Below are 23,084 nucleotides of genomic sequence, written 5' to 3'. Positions count from 1 at the left end.
GAGACTGCAGGTTGCGCCGGAAAGTGACATTTACATTTAGTCATTTAGCAGATGCTTTTATCCAAAGCGACTTACAGATGAGGAAACATTGGAAGCAATTATAACAACATAGGCAACAAAATACATAAGTGCATCAAACTAGTCCATTAAAGTGACCATCGGTAAGACATCTGCGATGTCCGGAGCAGTGAGGTCGAGGTTGACGAAGAAGTGATCAGACGTGTGCAGCGGGGTGACCTGAGAGTGATGAGTGGTGCAGTACCTTGTGAAGATCAGATCTAGATGGTTTCCAGACTTGTGGGTTGCTGATGTGGAAAACTGCTCGAGGAGAAATGATGCGGTCAGGTTGACGAAGTCAGCAGCCTGTGGCTTTCCAATGTGGATGTTGAAGTCACCTAGTACCACCAGGGGAGTGGTACTAGGTGTTGTTGTTGTTGAAACTAGTATCTTTGTATTAGCACCTATCGTACTATTCCTCTATTATGACATATCGCTTATTGCTCCCTGAACTCTTTATAAGTCGCTTTGGATAAAAGCATCTGCTAAATGGCCAAATGTAAATATAATATATTCACAGCATACATATCACATGAAAAACAACTCTTAGTAAAGCTATTGACTTTACAACAGCGCCGTCTTGTATTTATCTAAACAAACTTAGCGCACGCCATTACATTAAAAAACAAAGTATCTGCCCAGCGAACGCAGAAAGCTCCCCTATGGTTCCCATTAAATTTTTTCGTTGGTAACCATAGGGAAACGTTCACAGAACATTCTCTGTATGTTGTTTTTTTCCTAACCTAAAAGTAATGTTCCCAGAACGTTCCCTGCAGGTTATTTTTTGAGGGTAACAATACAACCAAAAACTTTAACTAATAAAATTAGCAAACAATCGCAAAAAAGTGCTTTTTAACTCTCTTTCAAATTCAAATTACCATAGTGCACACTTTGATGTAAAATCATATATTTTATATTCATAATTTATTGAGAATATCCTTATATAAATGCATATATTTTCTTAGAAAAACGAAAATAAATAAATGGAAATAAACTGTCAAAAGTGTTGCATCTTGCTCGCTTGTGGTGCCCGTGAACCCTGAATGCGGGCAGCCTATAGGCAGGTCTGTGTCCACCGCACGCTCACAGATCTCGACTGCCTTCTGAGAGGAACATCCGGTTAGTCATCCTGACGTAAAATACTTTCTTAACTTAACCAGCCTATAAAAAAGACATCTTTAGTGAGCTTGTAAATTGATTGTAAATGACATTTAAAACTATGAAAAAGTTGTAAAACTAATTCGGGTACATAGAGGACACTGTAAACCCTGACAAGTTCACAGAACTCAAATTATTTTGTAACAGATTACACAACAATATTTAAGTGATGTTATTAAAAGTTTTAAGTTTACATAACATAAAAATAACATTTTCAGTTGCCTTAATTTATCTCAATGTTAACTTAAAAACATTGATATTCCTCAACTTATAATTAGGGAGCAATTCACTTAAAATTTTTAATATTTTTCAACTAATATAATGTTGGAAATACACTCAATTTCTAAAATTTTCACCTCAAAATGTGGGACATGCACTCAAAATTTATTCTAAACTGAAATACTGATGTCGGCCCACTACACAATTATAATCAGCTAATAACGTTAGAAAGCATGAAAGTGACACCACAGTGACAATTGAACAACTTTTTTTATTTAATACAATGTGCGTTTTAAAAGGCACGAATCAAAGGAGCTCAGTCAAGGCAAAGTGCTTGTCATAAATTAAAACAAAACAAAATTACTCCATACAAAACAAAATCTGTTTTTACATATATTAAGTGTTAATAGCTTCATATTCTGATAGTGGTCATTGCTACAGAGGGTAGATTCGGTATTTTGGGTCTCCATCTCACATTATTCAGATAACATTATGATAGAATCTTATTGATTTTTATCATAAATCCTTTGAGTTTTTAAGTAGTATCCATCCTCAACAGCAATGACAACTATTAGGATGTGGAGCCATTTAACACCATTTAAAAACGTTTTGGCATTAAACAAAACATTCAAATAAAATACTGATTTCTACTGTACAGTACTTTAACTGGCAACATCAAGGTAGTGCATCAAGGTAGGCATTAGGCAACAGAATATCAGTATTCAGTTGTGTCATCCGTGATGACGGTCCGGAGAGACACCGGTCAGTGAGGTCTTGACCATCTGCTGACTAGAAAACACAAGAATGAGTTCAGCCCCTCAAGGATACAAATCAATGATGTCTAAACATTATTGTCACTTAGCACTTAGAAATGACAAGTGCTAACAAGGCAATATATTTTTAATGATTAAGCCACACTCAATAAAGGCTTTTTAAACATTATCCTTCTTCTCAATTGACTGAGTGCCTGGGATTCGCCTTTTTGTTCCGGTTTCGTTTGTTCCCTACCCCAAGAGCACCTATCACAGACTTTTCTACTTCACCTGAGCGCCTGGTTGAACCTCTTCAATGCTAACAAGTGTTGTTGTTCTTTGCATTTTTGTAATTAAAATTAGTACCCAATTTACAAAACTCACCTATTGGCACCTGTCTGATGGTGAAAAGATGACTCTCTGCAGCACTCTTTCTTTGTAGTCCGATATCTGTACATAACATGCACACAAAGATGATTTGTTAATGTTCAAAAAAAATATATAAAAACTAAAACTATAAATACAATTTAAAAAAGTGAATATACAGATAAAAAGTTTTCAAATCTATCAAAAACATTCATTTTATACTCATTTTAGTAAAAATTTGAATGTTAAAAGATGAGCAAGTTATTAACAAGTAAAGCATCACAGTTGTGTGCATATAGATCTGCTATTTCAGTTGTTGATGTTTTTAACAAAGTATTATGAAAGTGTTTAAGTGATCAACTGTGGACCACAGTTGATATAAAAACATTTTAAGAAATAGCAAAAGAATGACTGTGGAAACACAAAATAAAACCAATTGTTACTAACACTATTTCATAATATATCCTACCTGAACTGTTGAAGCTAGCACACACGGAGTTAAAGCGGAGACTTATTAAAATATGTTTACATATACGTGCATTAACCGCCAAAGAGTTCAGACTCATGGCGCTTCCTTCACGGTCAGTTTCCCGGGCAAACATGCATTTTGGGAAATGTAGTTCATCCAGGAAACCCGCGGATAACATTTAGCCGTTGTAAGATTGGTATTTGTCAAATTCAACAACTTCTAAAGTTACAATTACTTGGATTTGTAAACTATTTACAACAAATGTTATCTGTGCACATTGTACTTATCGTATTTATCGAAATTCAAAAATAAACAAAAAACTTAGCGTTACTTACCAAATCAGGGCTGATGATAAGACGGCGCTTAAGAAAACGAGGGCAATAAGACTGATGAGAAAACTGATGTGGTGGTGGTTTGCAGCGGGGGATTTAGTAAATAAATAAAAACAAATGAAACTGTGTTCCACATCCACACCGGCTGGCCAAAACTTCCCTGCATCAAGGTAAATTCAAGATGGCTGACGCAGCTTTCCTGAGGGAGAGATAAGACCCACCCACCAGAGCGTCATGACGTCGATAACGTCATGACACTACTGAGTGGTTTCTAAACTTTTTGAGTGTTCCACACAAATTCGCTATAAAATATTGAGCCCTATTCACTTAAAGCGGCATAAATCTCAACAGAGCTCAAAACTTTATAGTTTGGTCAACTGCTTAACGACATTTGACTGTTATGAACTTATTATTTTTGAGCTAGTACAACTGTTTGGGATTACAGTGTAGCTAGTTCTATATTTTTTCCTTTACTTCATATTTTATTTGTGTACAAATGGACAAGTTTGAGTTTAGTCATTTAACAATTATTTCTTTGAATGTGTGGGGCTTAAGAGATAACACTAAAATGAAGGAGATTATGTTTTTTTGTTCTGTAGACGTTATAATGCAGAAACTCATTCCTCTGCTTCTGATGTTAAAGTATGAAAGCGTCATGGAATGACAACATTTATCTTAGTCATGGGTCAACACCTCTGCTGGTGCTCTTGTTTTAATTCAAAGGATATATTGTTCATTTTAAGTCTTCCGCTGAAGGTAGATGGGTTATACTAACTGTTAAATTAGAAAACTCTGTTTTTTTTATTTGTAAGATTTCTGGATTTAATTCCCACACTTTGAACAATTCATTTTTTTGCTAGCAATGTCTCTGAATGGCTAAATCAATCGTGCTTAAGACTTAATGTACAGTAAGTTGTGTCAGAATTCAAATACTTAGGCATCATAATAGACTCTAAATTAACTTTTAAATCACAGATAAAAAAGGTCTGCAATCCAGTCAAATTTAATATTGCAAATTTCCGGTTCATAAGATCAAACTTGTCACTTCAGGCAGCTAAAATGTTCATGTACAGTATGGTTCTGTCCCACATCACTTATTGTCTTACAACTTGGTCACAGGCAAATAAATCAACACTAAAATCTTTAGAGTCACTTTATAAACAGACAATTAAAATAGTGGATAAAAAACAATAAGATATCATCATTGTGCCATTTTACAAAAGCATAAGCTTCTAAGTTGGGAAAATTTCATTAAGTATTCAAACCTTATCGTCTGTCCAGGGACAACGGATGAAAAATAGCCTCTTGGCTAATTCTGGTGCATTTACAGCAATGTTAATTAATGTACACTGTCCCTGTCAAATATAAAAACAAATAGTCTCCTTCAGGCGTTCTCAATAAAACTGCCCTGAAATCGCTCCCTGTAGAATTCTTAGAATATTATATTGCAATCCAGTTCATTATGAAAATGTATCAGAGAGCGAGTAATTGGGTGTTTTAGGGGAGTTCATGACAGTATATGACAGGTAATATCACTATAAACTATTGCAATGACTTCTTCACATACTGTGCACACTCTATAGGCCCCATGCCTCTATAAAACATGCACACCTCTTCATCTTGTCTGTCTCTGCTGATGTCTCTGATCAAAATGTGAAATGCCCCATGAAGCTTTATTTATTAGATCAGTTTGAATGTTTGTCTTGTACCCAATCAGGGAGAGACATAAGAAAATCTCTACAAGTCTTTAGCATTGAAATTCAGGTTGGGTTAGAAATGGGGACAACGCTTTTTTAAAAGTTTGTGGATGGGAAGTGTGTCAATGTGCCACGTTCGACCAACAGAACCCTAGCGCACACACACCTGCCCTAGCACACAACGGCGGTTCGCGGTTAAAATAGTCTGCCCATTCACACACAATATTAATTAACACAACACGCCATATGTGGGCCAGAGGAATTTTCTAGTTATAAAATGTGAATTCAAAAACGTTGCTTACCGTTTGAGCTGATCATAGTTCAGATAAGGAACAAAACATCGGTTCTTGTTAACAATGTCTAAAGAAATTCACTGTTGTAATTTACATTGACGGTTCAGTAATAATGATAATAAAGTTAAATTAAAGTCGTTTAATTAAAATTTAGTTTTGATTTCTATTAAAAATACTTACCAGTGGAACAACTGAGGTAAAATGTTGTGCTTACGTCCATCAAAAGCCTTCAGAGCCGCGATCAAGGTCCCATAATGCAGTTCGAAAATGTGTATAAACGGAAAAACACCCGCAACACATGTAGTATGGAAAATTTTCGTTAACATATACAGTCTTTTAACTATTAATTTACGGATTTTTTTACAGTGTACTTTTTCCAGAACTTTAGATAAGAAAGGTAGATTAGAAATAGGTCTATAGTTAACTAGTTCTCCAGGGTCCAGATTGGTTTTTTTTGACAAAGGGCCTTATAACAGCCACCTTATATGCTTTAGGCACATATCCTAATGTCAGAGATGAGTTAATAATGCTAAGTAGAGGATCTATAATTTCTGGGAGCATCTCTTTCAGTAGATTTGTAGGTATAGGGTCTAACATGCATGCAGTCGATTAAGATGATCTAATGATTTTAGATAGTTCATCGTGATCTATAGTAGAAAATAAACGTAATTTCTCCTTTGAGGCGCTGTAGTTAGTCATTTGTTCAGCGGGTTTCACTTCTGGTTGCATAGTTATAATTTTTTCTCGAATATCTTGGATTTTATTTGTGAAAGTTCATAAAATCATCACTGCTATGCTGGTATACAGAATCAGAAGAAGTCGCTGACGATTTATTTTTGGTTAATTTAGCCACTGTATCAAATAAAAACCTAGGGTTATGCTGGTTTTCTTCTATAAGTGATGAAAGGTAGGCGGATCTAGACGTTTTTAGGGCTTTCCTGTATTTTTTAATACTATCCTTCCAGGCATTACGAACTACCTCTAATTTATTTTTCGTGCCGCTTTCTTTAGAGCCTGAGTGTGTTCATTATTCCACGGTGTCTGTCGGTCTGTCATTTTTAATCTTTAAGCGCAGAGGAGCAACTATGTCTAGCGTTTCCGAGAAGGTGGCATTAATATTTTCAATGGTAAAGTCAAGATCTTCGACGTTATTACTCATGCTAGAGATTTGAGACAATTCAGGCAAAATTCAACGCACCTTTTGTAGTCGAAGTTACTGTTCTACAATATTTGTAACTTGGAGTTTGATTTGCCACCATTGGGTATTGAAGCAAGCATGATACCAGATAATGATCCGAAATGTCTTCACTCTGCTGAAGGATTTTTACGTCATCCACGTTTATACCGTAAGACAATATTAAATCTAAAGTATGATTACGAAGGTGAGTAGGTCCTGACACATGTTGACTAACGCCCATGTAGATTAGAGTGTCTTTAAAAGCCATTCCTAAAGCATCTGTATCATTATCTACATGAATGTTAAAGTCACCAACAACAAGGACTCTGTCTGCAGCCAGTACTAGTTCAGATAAGAACCCACCAAATTCCCTGAGGGGTATTGCACAAAAGTAGAATTAAGAAAGCTAGGATAATAGAACAGTCGCGGCTTGACCTAGTTTAATCAGTGCATCCTGGCTTAATCCGTTGCACGTTTGCTGAGCCAGGACGAGAACGCGCGGATATGTCAAGCCAGGTGTATATAGTTTGGATAAATGCAAGTTCACGGCATTCTTAAAAAGATCACGAAATCGATCAAAGAATCACTGATGCAGAAATGGACAAAACCCGTGCGGCATACTTTTCGCCTAATGAGCAACAGCTTCTTATGGAAACGTATGAAGAAGTGAAACATATAATATGTAAAAAAGGCAATACAGCTGCTGTGATAAAACAAAGAGAGAATGCATGGCAAACAATAGCGGACCGATTGAATGCGTAAGTAGTCCAAATAACCAGTGCTCCACTAAAACCCTCATAATTACAATTCAAGGAGTTACTTGTCATTTTCAAAAATATTTGTGTACTTAAATGTGACCAGTGGACATGCATTTAACAAAGAATAATTGCAAACACTTACCCACTGGGCATCTATTTGATCTATTTAGTTTCTTTTATGTCTATAATCTTTTTACTCTTATCTATTTGTAATCTTTTTTTGCTCTTTTTATACATCTAATCTATTTTATAATTTGTATCTATCCATTCCTCTTAAAGAACAAACATGTCTGGCCAAAAAAGGACTTGGCAGCAAGTCAAGATTAAATACAAGAATATTTTGCAGGCTGGTAAGTGACTTGTTTGCAAAGAACATAGGTGACATGTTGGCTGACATTTTATTGTCTGATTTTAGCAATAAAAAAAAAAAGTCATATATCTGGTACGGGGGGTGGCCCTCCAACCCAAGACTTCACCTCAGCAGAGGAGCTGGCCCTGGACTTAAATAAAGGGAAGCCAGTGATTGAAGGGATCCAGGGAGGTACAGCCACTGACTCTGGTCCAGCAAGGGATACTGACCTCTTCATACAAGGTACATTATTGCCATGATACTGCACATGGAAAATATTGAAATCCATATACATTTATGTGGACTGTGCGACTTTGCCTTACCTTGCAGTGGCTGGTAACACCTTTACACTTTTGGAGCCACCAGATTTGCCGGTTAGTACTCTTTATTGAATCATTGGCTTTGCATGTCCTGTCAAAAATATCATTACAAGTATTGAATATGGCAGAGGGAAGCCACATCTACAGCAGTGGAGTGCACTTCTGCCGAAGATGAGACCGTGTCGCTGGACTCCAGAAGGCTTGAGGTATCATGTAAATTTTGTGGCAATAGACACATTTTTTCATAAGTTCATAATAGATAAAAAGTCAGGGAAGTGGTACTAATAGAAAATATAATTTGTTACAGGATCCTGACATTGGGGAGCCTGATAAGCAGCCTGGAAACATAGTGAGTATTGCCTAAAGTAAATTTACATTATACAAAAATTCTGCTATGCTAACTAAAAGGTGTTCACAGAATTCACAAACTGTCAGATATCTCTACACAACGCATCTTAAGAAACAGATCGAGCTGACAGAAGTCAAGATTGATGTGAACAAAAGAAAGCTGCAGGACATGGATCTTGAGATGCAAATTAAACATTAAAGCTGCGAGCAGCGATGTGCGGGCCCTCGGGCATGCACCGCAACCATGTTCAACCACAACCGTCGGCATAAGGAACAGTGAAAGGTTTGCAACTTGCATACAGGGAGTTACATTATAGATTTTTCTGTGCCATATTTCCTATTGCCAGCTGGTGGCGCTATTACTAATGGTCTACTGACATGGATATGTGTTCAGGCCAGGACTTTTATCAAACATGTGAAGTGTGAGGCTGGATGGATATTGTGTGCCTGAGTTAATGTAGCTTAATGTTTCCTGCAATATTTCCTATTGCCAGCTGGTGGCGCTTTTACTTTTGGTGAACACTGACGTGGATATGCGTTCTGGACAGGACTCTCGTAGAACACGTGAAGTGTGAGGCCGGTCGGATATCGTGTACTTGAGTTACTGTAGCTTCATGTTTCATGGCAAAACATCAAACTTTGTCAGGCCACCACGGACACGCCCCTCAAAGGAAAGTCAGGAGATTTCAATGTACCATCACAAAGGTGTGAAGATCACACTGGCTATACTGTTCAAATATGAGGCTGACCTGTTTGAATCTGTACGAGCAGTTAAAAACATGCCATTTCCTGTTTCCTGCAGGTGGCGCTATACCTGTATCTGGATATTGCCATGTCCAGATACAGGTATAGAGAAAAAAAGAAAATAATGGTGATACAATTAATGCTGGCAAATTACATATGTTATTTATTTTTACGTGTCATAATTCCTGTTGCCAGCTGGTGGCGCTATAACTATTGGAATATTACCATGTAGATGTATTCAGGCCAGGACTTTGAACAAATGTATGAAGTCTGTGGCCTGTAGGACATTCAATGCCTGAGTTACATCAACTTCCTGTTTGAATCTCTATGAGCATTTAAAAACTGAATAAAACATGCCATTTCCTGATTCCTGCAGGTGGCGCTATAACTGTATCTGAATGGAGATGTAGATGTAGATGCCATGTAGATGTATTCAGGCCAGGACTTTGAACAAATGTGTGAAGTCTGTGGCCTGTGGGACATTGAATGCCTGAGTTACATCAACTTCCTGTTCATGAAAAAACGCCAAACTTTGGGAGGCCGCCAGGGTCACGATTCCCCATGAAAACTCTAGATCTCCGCAATTTAGCGTCGCAAAGGCCTTAAGATGAGAATGACACCAATATGATGTCGATCGGATAAAAACTCTGGGAGGAGTTCGTCAAAGTACGACAGCTTGAAATTGCAAAATATTGCGCAATAACACAGAAAATGTAAAATAACGGATTTCCTGTTCGGTTTAGGGATATGCCCCAAGAGGCTTTTCTTCATGATCCGGGGTGTTACACGTGTCTACCAAGTTTGGTGCATGTACCTTTTGCGGATCGGTCTGGGCAGTTCTAGGTGGCGCTAGAGAGCCATTTTGCCACGCCTAGTTTTAAAACCCATATCAAACGCCAAGTTCTGCAACGTCTGATGCGCGTGCAAAGTATTGTGAGTTTTAGAGCATGTTTAGGCCTTCAAATTATCGATCAAAGCGGCATCAGAAGAATAATAATAATAATAATAATAATAAACAACACAGAAACAATAGGGCTCTGCACTGCAGAGCAAGCCGGTGGCTTGCTCTTTCGTGCTCGGGCCCTAACAAGACCCTGAGGAAACTAGAACTGGAAATCCAGAAACTAGAAAGAGAAGTAAGTGACTTCAGTTCATACTGTAACCATGACTGTAACACAATGTATTAATAATCATCATTTTTTCTCTCCAAAGCTCCAAGCTGACAAGTGATGACACCAAAATAATAAAAGAAAAATATTCCAAAACCATTGTGGTCTTGTAACTTTTTTATGAATGTCAAGTACACTTTAGTTATTGATCCAGTGAAGTGGAACTAGAATTTGGGAAGATGACCACAGTGTGTGCTACCGATGCCAAATAAAATGCATGTACACATGAAAAAGTTATATAGCCTACATTATCCTTTATTAAAAGATGGGCTAAATCAAAACTAAATTAACTGAAATAATTTGCAATGTATTGTTCTCTAACAAGTCGACCATTTCTGTTATCTGGGAATATGGCACCATTGTCCCAATCAACATCCAAAGCAACTCTGGGAGCCCTTTCTTTTCTTAGGCTGGCAATATTGTGCAGCACTGTGCAGGCAACAGTCACGTCACATGCTCTGTCTGGGGAGACCCTCAGGTGGTGCAGGCACTGAAATCGTGATTTCAGGAGGCCGAAGGTCATTTCAATTCGAGCTCTGGTTTTGTCATGGGCATGGTTGTAAGCTTGCTGTGCTGGGGTTTGGGGGTCTGTAAGGGGAGTCATCAGAAATGTCTCACAGGCATAGCCTTTGTCCCCCAGCAGCACACCAGAGAACTCTCCTGCGAATGCAAAACATAATTCTTACATGTACTGTACTCTTGATATTCAAGGTGCTTAAAAAATGGGGTGGCTTACCTAGAGAGAGTCTCTGGTAAATTCTACTGGCCCGAAAGATTCTGGAGTCATGGACTGAGCCAGGCCACTTTGCCTCTAAATTTGTGATAAGGCAGTCAGCATCACAGATCATCTGTAAAAATATATATAGCTTATTAAGGTCATTTAATGCACAGAATAATTATGTAGCTGACAGTAACCATAACTCATTCTTACCTGAACATTGACACTGTGGAAGGATTTCCTGTTAACATAATCTCCCTCATGTGCCCCTGAGGGGCGTTGGAGACGAATATGGGTGCAATCCACTGTCCCAATTACATTAGGAAAAGCTGTAACACAAAATAATGAGTGTCATACTGTGACTGTGCTAATGTAGTAATGTTATTATTCGTGTTACCTGCAATCTTGTAGAAATCCTCCTTGATGTGGATGAATCTTCTGTGACCAGGGAAGGTGATAAATATGTGCACAAGAGATTTCAATGCCAGACTTACATTTCTTATTGTGCGGCAAATAGTGGCTTTATTGAGGTTTTCTGCATCACCGACAGAATACAGAAACATGCCACTTGCAAAGAATCGCAGTGCTACGCAGACCATCTGTGGGACAGTGAGAGCATGGCTCCGTGCTGTCCTGTGCTGTATGTTTGGACCCAGCAGCCTACACAAATATCTGATCCCATCAGAATCAGATATTTGAGAATCTGTACCTCTCAGTCAGATATTGGTCTGAAAAGGCCAATGGGTCTGCCCTATCTCTGAAGACTCTTTCATGCCTGAATGCTCGTCTGAGTATTAAAACTTCCTCATCAACTACATCATTCAACAAAGGGCAAGCCATTGTGAATCGGAGAAACACAAATATTTAGTCTATATATACTACATATTGACCTCGTTACGGACTTAATTGAAACCACATTTGCAACTTCATGAGCCATTGTCTCATTATTATCTCATGAGCCATTGTCTCCATTATCTCATCAACTGCTATAATATTTTTTCTCATTCAACAGTACATTTCTACTCTATACTTGCATATACATAGTCATTCTATTTCTCATATAGTATAGTATAGTATAGTTTTGCACTGTGTTGGCATTCATTGCGACAGCAAAGTAATAATTGCTCAAAAAATCTGCTTTCCTCACTGGGTGTATGACAATAAACGCTTTAAATCTCGAATAATATATATATATATATTCATCAAACCTCTGACAGTGAAATGAACAGCAGTTTTCAATAATAACTAAAATAACAGTACGCATACTTATATGAATGATTGTATATCTAGTATTTTAGAAGTGACTAAAACACATTAATATCTAGTAGGATTTAGGGAGGAACTAGCCGATAAATCACTAGGATTAATCTTAGCCTGGTTGTTAGCCTGCTCCGGAGCAGGCTAGCTGCAAAGTGTAAATCTCCATAGTAACTTAAAGTAGATTAATTTAGCCACCCTTCATGCAACTGAGTAAGGGCTAAATTCAGCCAGGATAACTGGAAAATCCCAGCTTAATCCCTTATCTTGCTTTTGTGCAATACCCCTCTGGAGGCCTATATACAATAGCCAGAATACATTTTAAAGATGTTTTGTCCTTAGTATTAGGTAATGATGCATCAAAATCTAATTGTTTTTGTTGACCCACCCGAACCCCTTCATTGCCTCCCTTATGTTCCCCTTAGTTTGTTCTGTGTTGTGCTTGTGGTGTTTGTCTTTGTGCTTTGGTGTTTTGGCCCGCTGAAGTTTCTCCCTTGAGACGCCATGGGGCGTTTCTGGGGGCGGGGGTAATGTTAGGACTCTGTCCTTCCTGTCTTGAGCTTTCTAGCTCCCTGGGCAGAGTCATGACATTGCCACGTTTTTCGGGTTTCTGTTGTGTTATGTGTGGAGACATGTGGCCTTATGTTGTTACTTGGCGCCACGTGTCTTCCTGTTATGTCTCTCAGCCCCACCCTCCTATCTCCTGTAATATCTTAAGTGTTTCATTCCCATCGTCTGTTTTCTGTTTCACTTTCGTTAGGGTTTTATTCCCATCACCTGGGTAGTTCTTTCACCTCGTTAGGGTTTTATTCCCATCAGCTGTCACCACTCTCCCCATGTAATCACTCCTCGTTAGTGTCTCCCTTTATATAGTCTTAGTTTCCCTCTGTTCAGTGTTGGTGCATTGTCTTATGTCTATTGTCTCTATGCCAACACTGATGTCTTGCGTGCACAGTATTATCCCCCTGTTATTGGATTACCTGGTTCCTGTTACAGTTTGTAAAGTTATTATTTTCTCTTTTATATAGACCTTGTTTTGTCCCCCTCGTGGGAAGTGTTTGTTTTGCTAGTGTTTTTTTGTGCTTGTTTCTCCCCATTGTGGTTGTTTTATTTAATAAAGTTTCTTGTTATACCTTCGTCTGCCTGCATCTGGGTTCTGTCCAAGCCATTTTGTGACACAAGTACCATGACTTCAAAAGAATTGTATTTAGGATTAGACTTCTGAGAAATGCTAAAAGAGTTACGGTAAAGTGCAGCAACACCTCCCCCTCTGCCTTTTAGGCGAGGCTCGTGTTTATAATAATAAAATTGGGGGACAGACTCATTTAACGCAATATAATCATCTGGCTTTAGCCATGTTTCTGTGAGACAGAGCATGTCTATTTTATGATCTTTTATCATATCATTAACAAAAACTGCTTTATTAGAGAGAGATCTAATATTTAGCAATCCGAGGCGTAACAGTTGATTATCTGTATTATGTTCATGTTTAGTTAGTTTAACTTTAATTAAATTACATTTGAGAGGTTTACGCATTATTTTATGTTTGCTAATCCTGGGGACAGACACAGTCTCTATTTTATGATGTTTGGGAGAAAGTATTATCGCATGTTGTGTATTTAGTGTGTTCTGCAACGTGAGACGGCAAGCAGACCGTTGGTTAAGCCATTCAGTCTGCTCCCTGACCTGGGCCCCAGTGAGTCAAGTTTAAGCATTAAGACTATGTGCCATATTTCTAGACAGTAGAAAAGCTCCAGCCCAGGAGGGATGGAGACCATCACTTTTCAACAGGTCAGGTCTGCCCTCAAAACTCTTCCAGTTATTTATAAAAACAATATCATTCTGCAGGCACCACTCAGACAACACACCATTTAGTGATGATACTCTGCTATGTATCATCACCACGATAAGCAGGGAGGGGGCCAGAGAATATTACAGAGTCTGACATCGTCCTTGCGAGCTCACACCTCTTTAATATTATCTCTAGTGATCTCCGATTGACGGAGTTGACAGAGGCGGTCTTAACATAGAGGCATAGGTAGGCGGCTGCTTGGGGGCCCCTACCAGCGGGGGGCCCCAACCAACCTAAAAAGTAAAAAATAAACAAAACCCTTATCATCATGAACACTTCAAATGCATGGTAAATTGTATTAAAATTCTAAAGAAATACGTTGAAACTTTGAAGTAGTAGTTAAAAGGTCCCATTCATGTTTATGTGTCACTACACACATACACCCCCTTCTTTCACAATGAAATGGACTAGTCCGCTCCGCTCCGTGACCGTGTGCGCTGCGCGGCGCGAAAGATAAACACAGACTGACAGGAGGACTGGGAATGTACACAAACAGAGACGAATCAAGACAAATATAAACACGAAATGAAACGATCTTACCCAAGCGGCTCAAATAAAAGAAAAAAGCGAAAAGGCAGCGATAAATACTTGGCAACTCTGCTAAAGATAACACATTTTTTTAGTACTGTTGATGAGGATACTGACAGGAACAACAACGACGTCGAAGTGTTGAAAAGGCCTGGGGCCTGTACCATGAATGTAGCTGAACAAACTCAGGGTAGTTGGATTAGTTTTGGGTTGACAAAACCAAACCAACGTGATCAAGCTTTGTTGGTACCATGAAGCAGCTCATGGAGTTTCTTTGTCAACTCAAGCTTTGATCCTGAAGCTAAGATTAGTTTGCGCGCGTGCACATGAACGAGTGACGTCAGCATGGCTAAACCAATGGATAAAGCGATTTCCACAATGTGAACACAAACATGAATTTCAGCCATGGACTGATATGTTTCTGCTGTCTACGCAAGAGAGAAGTGTTTCAGAAACACTGCTGATTGCGTTAATGCGCAAGTTAAAAGACTATATAGTACACATATTTACTGTAGTGCTGTAGGTAAACAGGATCCGCGGGGTCCTCGGTGGAACTACAGGGGGTCCGTGTCCTTGCGGGCAACTTTTGTATGTAAGGCATGGGTACAGAAATATTACAACAAATGTTCATTGAAGCTCCCGCATATTGCAATTTTAACCTGCGTGCGGACAAAAAACATCCATTCAGGCAGCAGAAGCAAGAAGGTTAACCTTACATCTGCTTCATCATTTCCCTTCCGAGTACACATGAGAGGAGTCGTGTGCAAATAAAGTTCATTCTCATATATTTCTGAACTTCTGTACAAAATTGTTAAAGCTGCAAACGTCTAATTTCACAGGAAAATGACACGTACCGCTACTGCATTGTAAACTCTGACATCTTACGTGTTTAAAATCATTAAATGCATCGTGTACTGATGGTTCATGTCAAACAAGTTGCCCAAAAAATAACGCGGACTGGTTGCATGTTGGTCTCCTTTTAGTCTGATATGATAAAAACTAGTTTTTTTTTGCAGAAAGAATACGGAGCTCAGAATTACAAATTAGCGGTGTGTTCTGCAACACAGAGAAGCGGAAGAAAATATAAGAATTACACTTAATAAAACGGCCTGCTTTTACAACAGAATGCATAAGAAGACTAGTCTTTGCGCCATTAACCAGGGTCAGTCATTTCATTGAAGCCTTAATAAAAACTACTGTTCAGGACAAAGAAAAATGTCCTAATACAGTGAAACTGAAAGTGTTCCTAGATGTTCTGCACCACAGACAAGAATGTAAAAAATGCAATGCAAATACATGTGATACAATAAAAGTGGAATATAAGTAAATTGAATTTCATGTGAGTGTAAGGGAAAGCCAGCAAATCTGTAAAATCAGATTTTACCTATATAGTAAACAATACTTGATTTTATATTTGTAATATATATTTTTATATTTGTATTAATATTTTTATTTTATTAAACAGTATAAAAAATAACTAGCCATTCTAACACGCACTGTGAGTCAGTTACGTCATCTATATGTTTATTTGCTCACAGCTGATTGGTCAAACTTCAGTCTGAGATCTTGAATCCAGAACATAGCCTGCCCCGGAGCAGGTTAGCCGTGCAGCGTAAGATACCATGGTGACGAACACCGAAGAAAGCCGAGCTACTCTCATGGTACCTAAAACCCAAGGTTGGCACAAACTAAACTGAAACATAGCTGGCTAGCCACCTAAACCAGCTTCATGGTACAGGCCCCTGTACAGCAGCAACAGCTAGCAGTGAAGCTAAATAACGTTATTTAATTAGCGTTAAATTGAAGAGAACGTTGTTGCCACCCGCTGTCACCGGCGACAGTGTTTATGGCGTTGACACAGATGAGGTGGAAGAGTTGTCCATTGATGGCCACTTTGACACTGATGATGACGATGATGGGGCTTTGGTGAGTCAACCGCCTAGTTTTGCTAGTAATAGCCACAGCCCTACACTGATAAAATATATTTTGTGGTGAAGTGAATAACGTTACTACAGAAAAAGCTCGTCCACTATGTGTTGCTGTTGAGTCTTAATTTGGCCACAACTTCCTCTGTGTCAGAGCAAATGGAATGATTTTTGGTGACAAATCTTATTTTGACACATATTTGGGGAAAATGCTTTGAACATTTTTCAAAAACTCAACACTACACTGTGAGCAAATTCACAACCCTTTCGTTATGTTCGGGATGAAAACATCCACTCAATTAAATTTCTGTAAAAATCTAATTAATATTTGGTTTAATTTTTTTTGCATAAATCTGTTAATCAACCTCAGTCCTGATCAAAACTGCTTAATGTTTAAGGAAAAATCCTGGATTTTCACTCTTTTATTGCCAATGATTTTTTTCAAAAACTGAGAAAAACACACACAAAATGACTTATTTTCAATAAAAAAAGTGATTGTGGACTGGATTTTTTTCAAACCTTTTATCACAGTCTTGGACATGTGAAAGACTAGTAACAACATTGGCTTTGATGCATTGTTAATTTTTGTGCAGCATCAGATTACATTTTTTTCTCCCAATCATGTATCATGTACATAAGTTTGTTTGTAGAATGTTTGAAATGTTCAATCTCAGATGTAATGTCAATTCACTGAGAATATCCTGTATCTTGTATATGTTATATTGATATTGATTTGATCTTAAAAAAATAGTTTTCCTGGTATTTTGGCAAAGACATGTTATCTGAAACCTTATTCTCTATTGGGTTCCATCGTGACTTAGTTTGTGTAGTGGTACACTTAGTGTGTTCTCTGCTTTCCAACTTCATTTTGAAGAAAACATTTTTCGTTCTCTTTTAAAGATCGGATAGTGGGGCCCCATACACACCTTCGCCTTGGGCTAAATCCGCCACTGGGAGTCGAACATCATTTGTGTCGACGTGAATAACAATCTTACTGAATTTACGATTAGCCTTAGCTAGCACATTTAAATTTGACTTGATGTCAGGCGCTCTGGCTCCCGGTAAACATTTGACTATGGTGGCTGGTGCCTCTATGTTAACGTTCCAAACAATAGAATCACCGATAACTAGGGCACTTTCAGCAGGTTTCTCAGTCGGTGCGTCACTGAGCGGGGCAAACCTGTTCGAGACTGTAGTCGGAACAGTTGAGTGGTGTTTTGACCTGCGACTACGCCATCTCACAGTCACAAAGTTTCCCAGCTGCGGGGGTTGTTCAACCGGAACCGAACTGAGCGCGCCAATATTGTTCGCATCCAAAGTGTTTTCTAAGCTCCTTACATTCTTACTATCCTCAGATAAAGATTGGATGCGAGACTCTAATAATGTTATCTTCTCTGTCAGCCTAGCTATTTCCTTGCATTTATCGCATGTAAAGCCCTCACCGCTGACAGAGAAGGGTAAGCTAAAAATATGACATGAGGTGCAAGTGACAATAATAAGAGAAGAAGCCATAACTCACTGGGTTTGAAGAGTAATTCCAATTTACCAAGGTTGCTCGATGAATCTTAGTATATACGCTTAAGGGAGAAACCGTTAGCACAAGACAACTAGAAGGCAAGATGATATTTAGCAGTGTAAACTTGTGCTATGCTAACGGCGCTGAGTGTGTTGGTTTAAGATCTTAAGTAAATAACCAGGAGATAGTTATTGAGATATCAGGATAAGTTAGCAACGACAGTGATAATTAACAATGTATGCTATGAATAAAATACACTAATATGAAAGAAGTGCAAGTTAAGTGATACAACAACCTGATTCCGTGACTGTGTGTCCCCAACCTGATTTTAGGGTATATTAAAACAATGCTTTATAAACAACAAAAATGCATGAAGAAAGAGCTTGCAAGAAAACAACAGGCAGGAAAGACAGGTTAACCTGAAAGGTAGTTGTTTTTAATGTATTTTCACATAATTGATCTGTTTTTCTACAGTTTGATAAAAATTATTAACAGTAATATACTATAACTGAATGAATTATGACTAAATTATTCTCTGTATTTTTACATTTTTTTGTATTGTTATTTGACGGAATCCGTCTGGCAATTCTGCTGCCAGAGATTTACAGTTTTTTACGTTTTTTTTTTACAGTATAGGCATAGCCTGCCAGGGCATGGTAAAACCCTAAATAAACCACATTTAAATTTTTAATGATAATTTATAAAAAATAATAAATATAGTTAATTTGCAGCATTTGGAGTTTGCTATAATGTGCTTAATCACTGGTCGAATATAAACAGACATCACACGCTGGAGAAAGTTATTCCTGGAGGGAACATTCAGATGGGGGATACATTTAAAACACTTTCAATTTACTGATTTATGTAATTTTACATTTCTGTCATGAACAGGAAAATAATCAATAAAACATTTACGGTAATTGTCTGTAAAAGTACATTTACTAAATTTACAGTACTATTCTGTAGAAAAAAAATTTAATCTGTAAAAATAGTATGAAATGCCTTTAAAAACATAATTTTGATGTAATTGTAAATTACAATACTGTCATTTTAATGTTAAAACTTTAAATTACAGCAAATATCTGTAAAACAACATTTTACTGTTTAATGAAAAACTTGGGAAATTCTGTAAAAAATACAGAATATTACCTGTAAAATATACTTGCCATATAAGATGAACATTGAATCTAAGTGTTTATGGTTTAAACAACTAGAACTTAAATATCTTGTGTTTTTTCAATTGTGAAATGTTTCTCTCCGCTCTGAGTTCTCGTATCCTTCTTGAGGTTACTCATAAATCTTTCCACACTGAAGTCATGCAAAAGACACTGATGACACAAAAAGGGTTTCTCTCCAGTGAATTCTCATGTGTTTCTTAAGGCTACTCGTATCTGTAAAAGTCTTTCCACACTGTAGACATACATGAGGTTTCTCTCCGGTGTGAATTCTCATGTGTGTCTTAAGGCTACTCGTAACTGTAAAAGTCTTTCCACACTGTAGACATGCGTGAGGTTTCTCTCCAGTGTGAATTCTCATGTGCCTCTTAAGATGACTTGTTTCTGTAAAAATCTTTCCACACTGTAGACATCCATGAGGTTTCTCTCCAGTGTGAATTCTCATGTGTGTCTTAAGGTGACTTGTATTTGTAAAAGTCTTTCCACACTGTAGACATCCATGAGGTTTCTCTCCAGTGTGAATTCTCATGTGTGACTTAAGGTTTCCTGTTTGTGTAAAAGTCTTTCCACACTGTAGACATGCGTGAGGTTTCTCTCCAGTGTGAATTTTCATGTGTGTCTTAAGGTGACCTGTTTCTGTAAAAGTCTTTCCACACTGAAGACATGCGTGAGGTTTCTCTCCAGTATGAATTCTCATGTGTGTCTTAAGGTTACTCATAGCTGTAAAACTCTTTCCACACTGTAGACATGCGTGAGGTTTCTCTCCAGTGTGAATTATCATGTGTGTCTTAAGGCTACCCAAGACTGCAAATGTCTTTCCACACTGTAGACATGCGTGAGGTTTCTCTCCAGTGTGAATTCTCATGTGAATCTTTAGGTGACCTGTTTTTGTAAAAGTCTTTCCACACTGTAGACATGCGTGAGGTTTCTCTCCGGTGTGAATTCTCATGTGAATATTTAGATCACCTGTTTGTGTAAAACTCTTTCCACACTGTAGACATACATGAGGTTTCTCTCCAGTGTGAATTCTCATGTGTGTCTGAAGGTTTCCTGTTTTTGTAAAAGTCTTTCCACACTGTAGACATGTGTGAGGTTTCTCTCCGGTATGAATTATCATGTGTGTCTTAAGGCTACTCGTATCTGTAAAACTCTTTCCACACTGTAGACATGCATGAGGTTTCTCTCCGGTGTGAATTCTCATGTGCTTCTCAAGGTTTCCTGTTTGTGTAAAAGTCTTTCCACACTGTAGACATGCATGAGGTTTCTCTCCAGTGTGAATTCTCATGTGTGTCTTAAGGTGACTCGTAGCTGTAAAACTCTTTCCACACTGTAGACATGCGTGAGGTTTCTCTCCGGTATGAATTCTCATGTGTGTCTTAAGGCTACTCGTAGCTGTAAAACTCTTTCCACACTGTAGACATGCGTGAGGTTTCTCTCCAGTGTGAATTCTCATGTGCTGTTTTTCACTCTTTTTGTCTCCTGTTCTCAGAGCTTCTTCCAGTGAACCTTTCTGCAACTTTTGTGCACGTTGATGTTTCTGATCAGCATCTTTTACTTCATCTTGACTGTCCTTATTCACTTCCATCATATCTGAAGTGAACAAAACTATCTGTTAAACACAGTTTTACAATTGTACAAAACAACAGCAGAAGACGAGATCTTAGTTTCATTTTCAGGGAACACAGTCATTCAGTGCACTGAGTATTGCTTTGGATAAAAGGGTTTGCCATATAAGACGACCACATCCTAAGAGAATATTTTAACTTTACTCTGTTTAAATTACAACATAAAATGAGCTTAGACTGTACATTATTGACATTTGTATTTGATTGACAAAATTTATTCATTGTGCAATCCAGAGAGCAAAGGTATGTTTAAGCTCAGTACAGCAGAAACGATGCCCCCAAAAATATAGTCGAGTAAAAGAAAGAATGACAACTAAAAACCAACAGACTGTGTCTCATGTAGTCGAGTAAAAGAACAAATGCATGTTTTCTTTTCAATAAGACGATAAAAAACCAACAGACTGATGAAAATGTGAAAAATGGTCAAAATGCTGTGCTCTACAAACTCAAAGCAGAACGATGGTCACCTTATAGCCAAACATGTGATTCTATTGAACCTTTACCAGATCACAACCAGATCAAGTTATGATCATTTGATGCGGTTTAATGATTCACTTTCAGTTCTAATCTTCTGCTTTTGTGGTTTATCAAATAAATGAAAGCTTAATAATTCCTCCACTGTCAGAAATAAAGATTTAAAAACAGAAACCAACCTCTGTGTTCTTTAGTCCTCTGAGTTTCTGTTGTGTGTAGTTCTGGATCTCTCGTGTTCTCAAGCTTCTCTTCCACAAACTCCAACAACTGTGTGAAGATTTCAGTTCTTACACCTGAAGTGATTCTTCTGCTTGTTGCTTTCTGGTATTTATTGGTGGTTTGATGTAGGAGGAGCTTTACTGAAGGTGTCAATCACTGTTGGTGTGAACTGGAGATGTTAGAGAGACATTGTCAATAACTCAACTCAGCTTCACTTATATAACATCACTAAAAACAACAATTGTTGACCAAGATGCTGTCCACTATATCAAATACCAACATTTATCTCCATGTGTGACATAAATGACAAAAACATCTCGGCCACATCACAAATCAACTACAGAAACCCAAGCAAAGTGAGAGCAGTTGTCATAAAAACATCTAACAATGTTCAATTTCTTTGGTCTTATTTATGATGGATAAATATTCAACTGCTTATTATTTACAGTGTTTCTAACTTTAACTCTCATTATATTAGCGCTGTGTATTGACAAAGGCCTTGTGATACGATACATATCACCATAAGTCACAATGCAATAGATTTTCATACTATACATTTTGTAATAGATTTTTACTAATAAAATGTAATACAAATAAAAAGTCTCCCTCTTGAGACATTGGCCATATGTACTGTAGCATATATGACGATGAAACACAATTAAAAATATCACAGATAGTAGCGGTTGGATTATCGATACACTATCCTGAAAAAATATTGCGCTGTAGTCTATCAATATTTTTGCACAACCGACAGAAATTGACTGCAAATCTAAATTCAGAATAAAAAAACTATTCAATTGAAAAGAATGAGAGTTAAATCATTCAATAACTTCTGAAGGACTTTGATTTGACCGGTTACAACAAGACCCTCAGGTTATAAAACTGTCTGGTGTTTTAAATCACAAAAGTTTTGAGCTTTTAAAGTTTTTAGTTTGTAATAATGACACTTTTCCGCATGTTCACAAGACCGTCAAGAATCCTTGAAATGAAACTTAACGAGAGAATCCGCCGGTCGTTCATTCTCTCTGAACGGATTTGAAACGATACAGCGGCGTCTTATAATAAATTCGTTCCCTGAACTTCTCCGCGATTAGTTGAGTTTTAAACGTCTGAAATGTCACATTGTTCGTCAACAGACTCATTGAAACCGGTCACAGCAAACAGCGCATACAGGCGCGCAGACAGCACTATAGTGACGGGGAGACAAGACCCCTCAGACTCATAGTGACCCGATCTGCCCCTCACTGTCCCAACGAAAGACGACAAACATCAAACATCTGTAAAACTGAGGATTCATGAGGATGTCCGCTATGTACATTAGCCTGAGTAGTGACGGACAGGCCCGCAGCTGCTTCAGTATTTTCCCGTCACTGCTTCACAATCGTGTCGGTCATCGACGTTCAGTCTCTTTGTGCTGCTGCTGTTAGCCTGTTGCTACCCGATCCGTCCGGAAACACGCATGCGCGAAACCGACGTCACTTCCTGTCTGAAATAAATCGAAAGACTTTACGGCAGTTTCGGGTATTATTTATTATTTATACCGTGACTGCTGTTGTTTTACACTCGTTACCCGATACGCTCAACGTG

The 23,084-nt window shown here is 38.0% G+C and overlaps 2 protein-coding genes across 2 annotated transcripts in view; one reads left to right on the top strand and one right to left on the bottom strand.

Annotated features, from left to right (window-relative positions):
• LOC306893768 (uncharacterized protein) overlaps positions 1-23,084 on the top strand; it is an 89,845-nt gene that overhangs the window by 21,325 nt on the left and 45,436 nt on the right. The gene's annotated exons all lie outside the window — the stretch shown is intronic.
• LOC306893766 (uncharacterized protein) lies at positions 18,427-21,591 on the bottom strand. The gene is made up of 2 exons (XM_079455794.1): positions 21,458-21,591; positions 18,427-20,769 (listed from the first exon to the last, which is right to left on the bottom strand). The coding sequence occupies exon 2, from the start codon at positions 20,765-20,767 to the stop codon at positions 19,319-19,321; it is 1,449 nt and encodes a 482-aa protein (XP_079311920.1). The 5' UTR covers positions 20,768-20,769; positions 21,458-21,591; the 3' UTR covers positions 18,427-19,318.

This window comes from Barbatula barbatula (genome assembly GCF_947034865.1).
Source record: "Barbatula barbatula genome assembly, chromosome: 5".
Lineage (NCBI taxonomy): Eukaryota > Metazoa > Chordata > Actinopteri > Cypriniformes > Nemacheilidae > Barbatula > Barbatula barbatula.
This window is presented reverse-complemented; position numbering and strand designations above follow the sequence as displayed.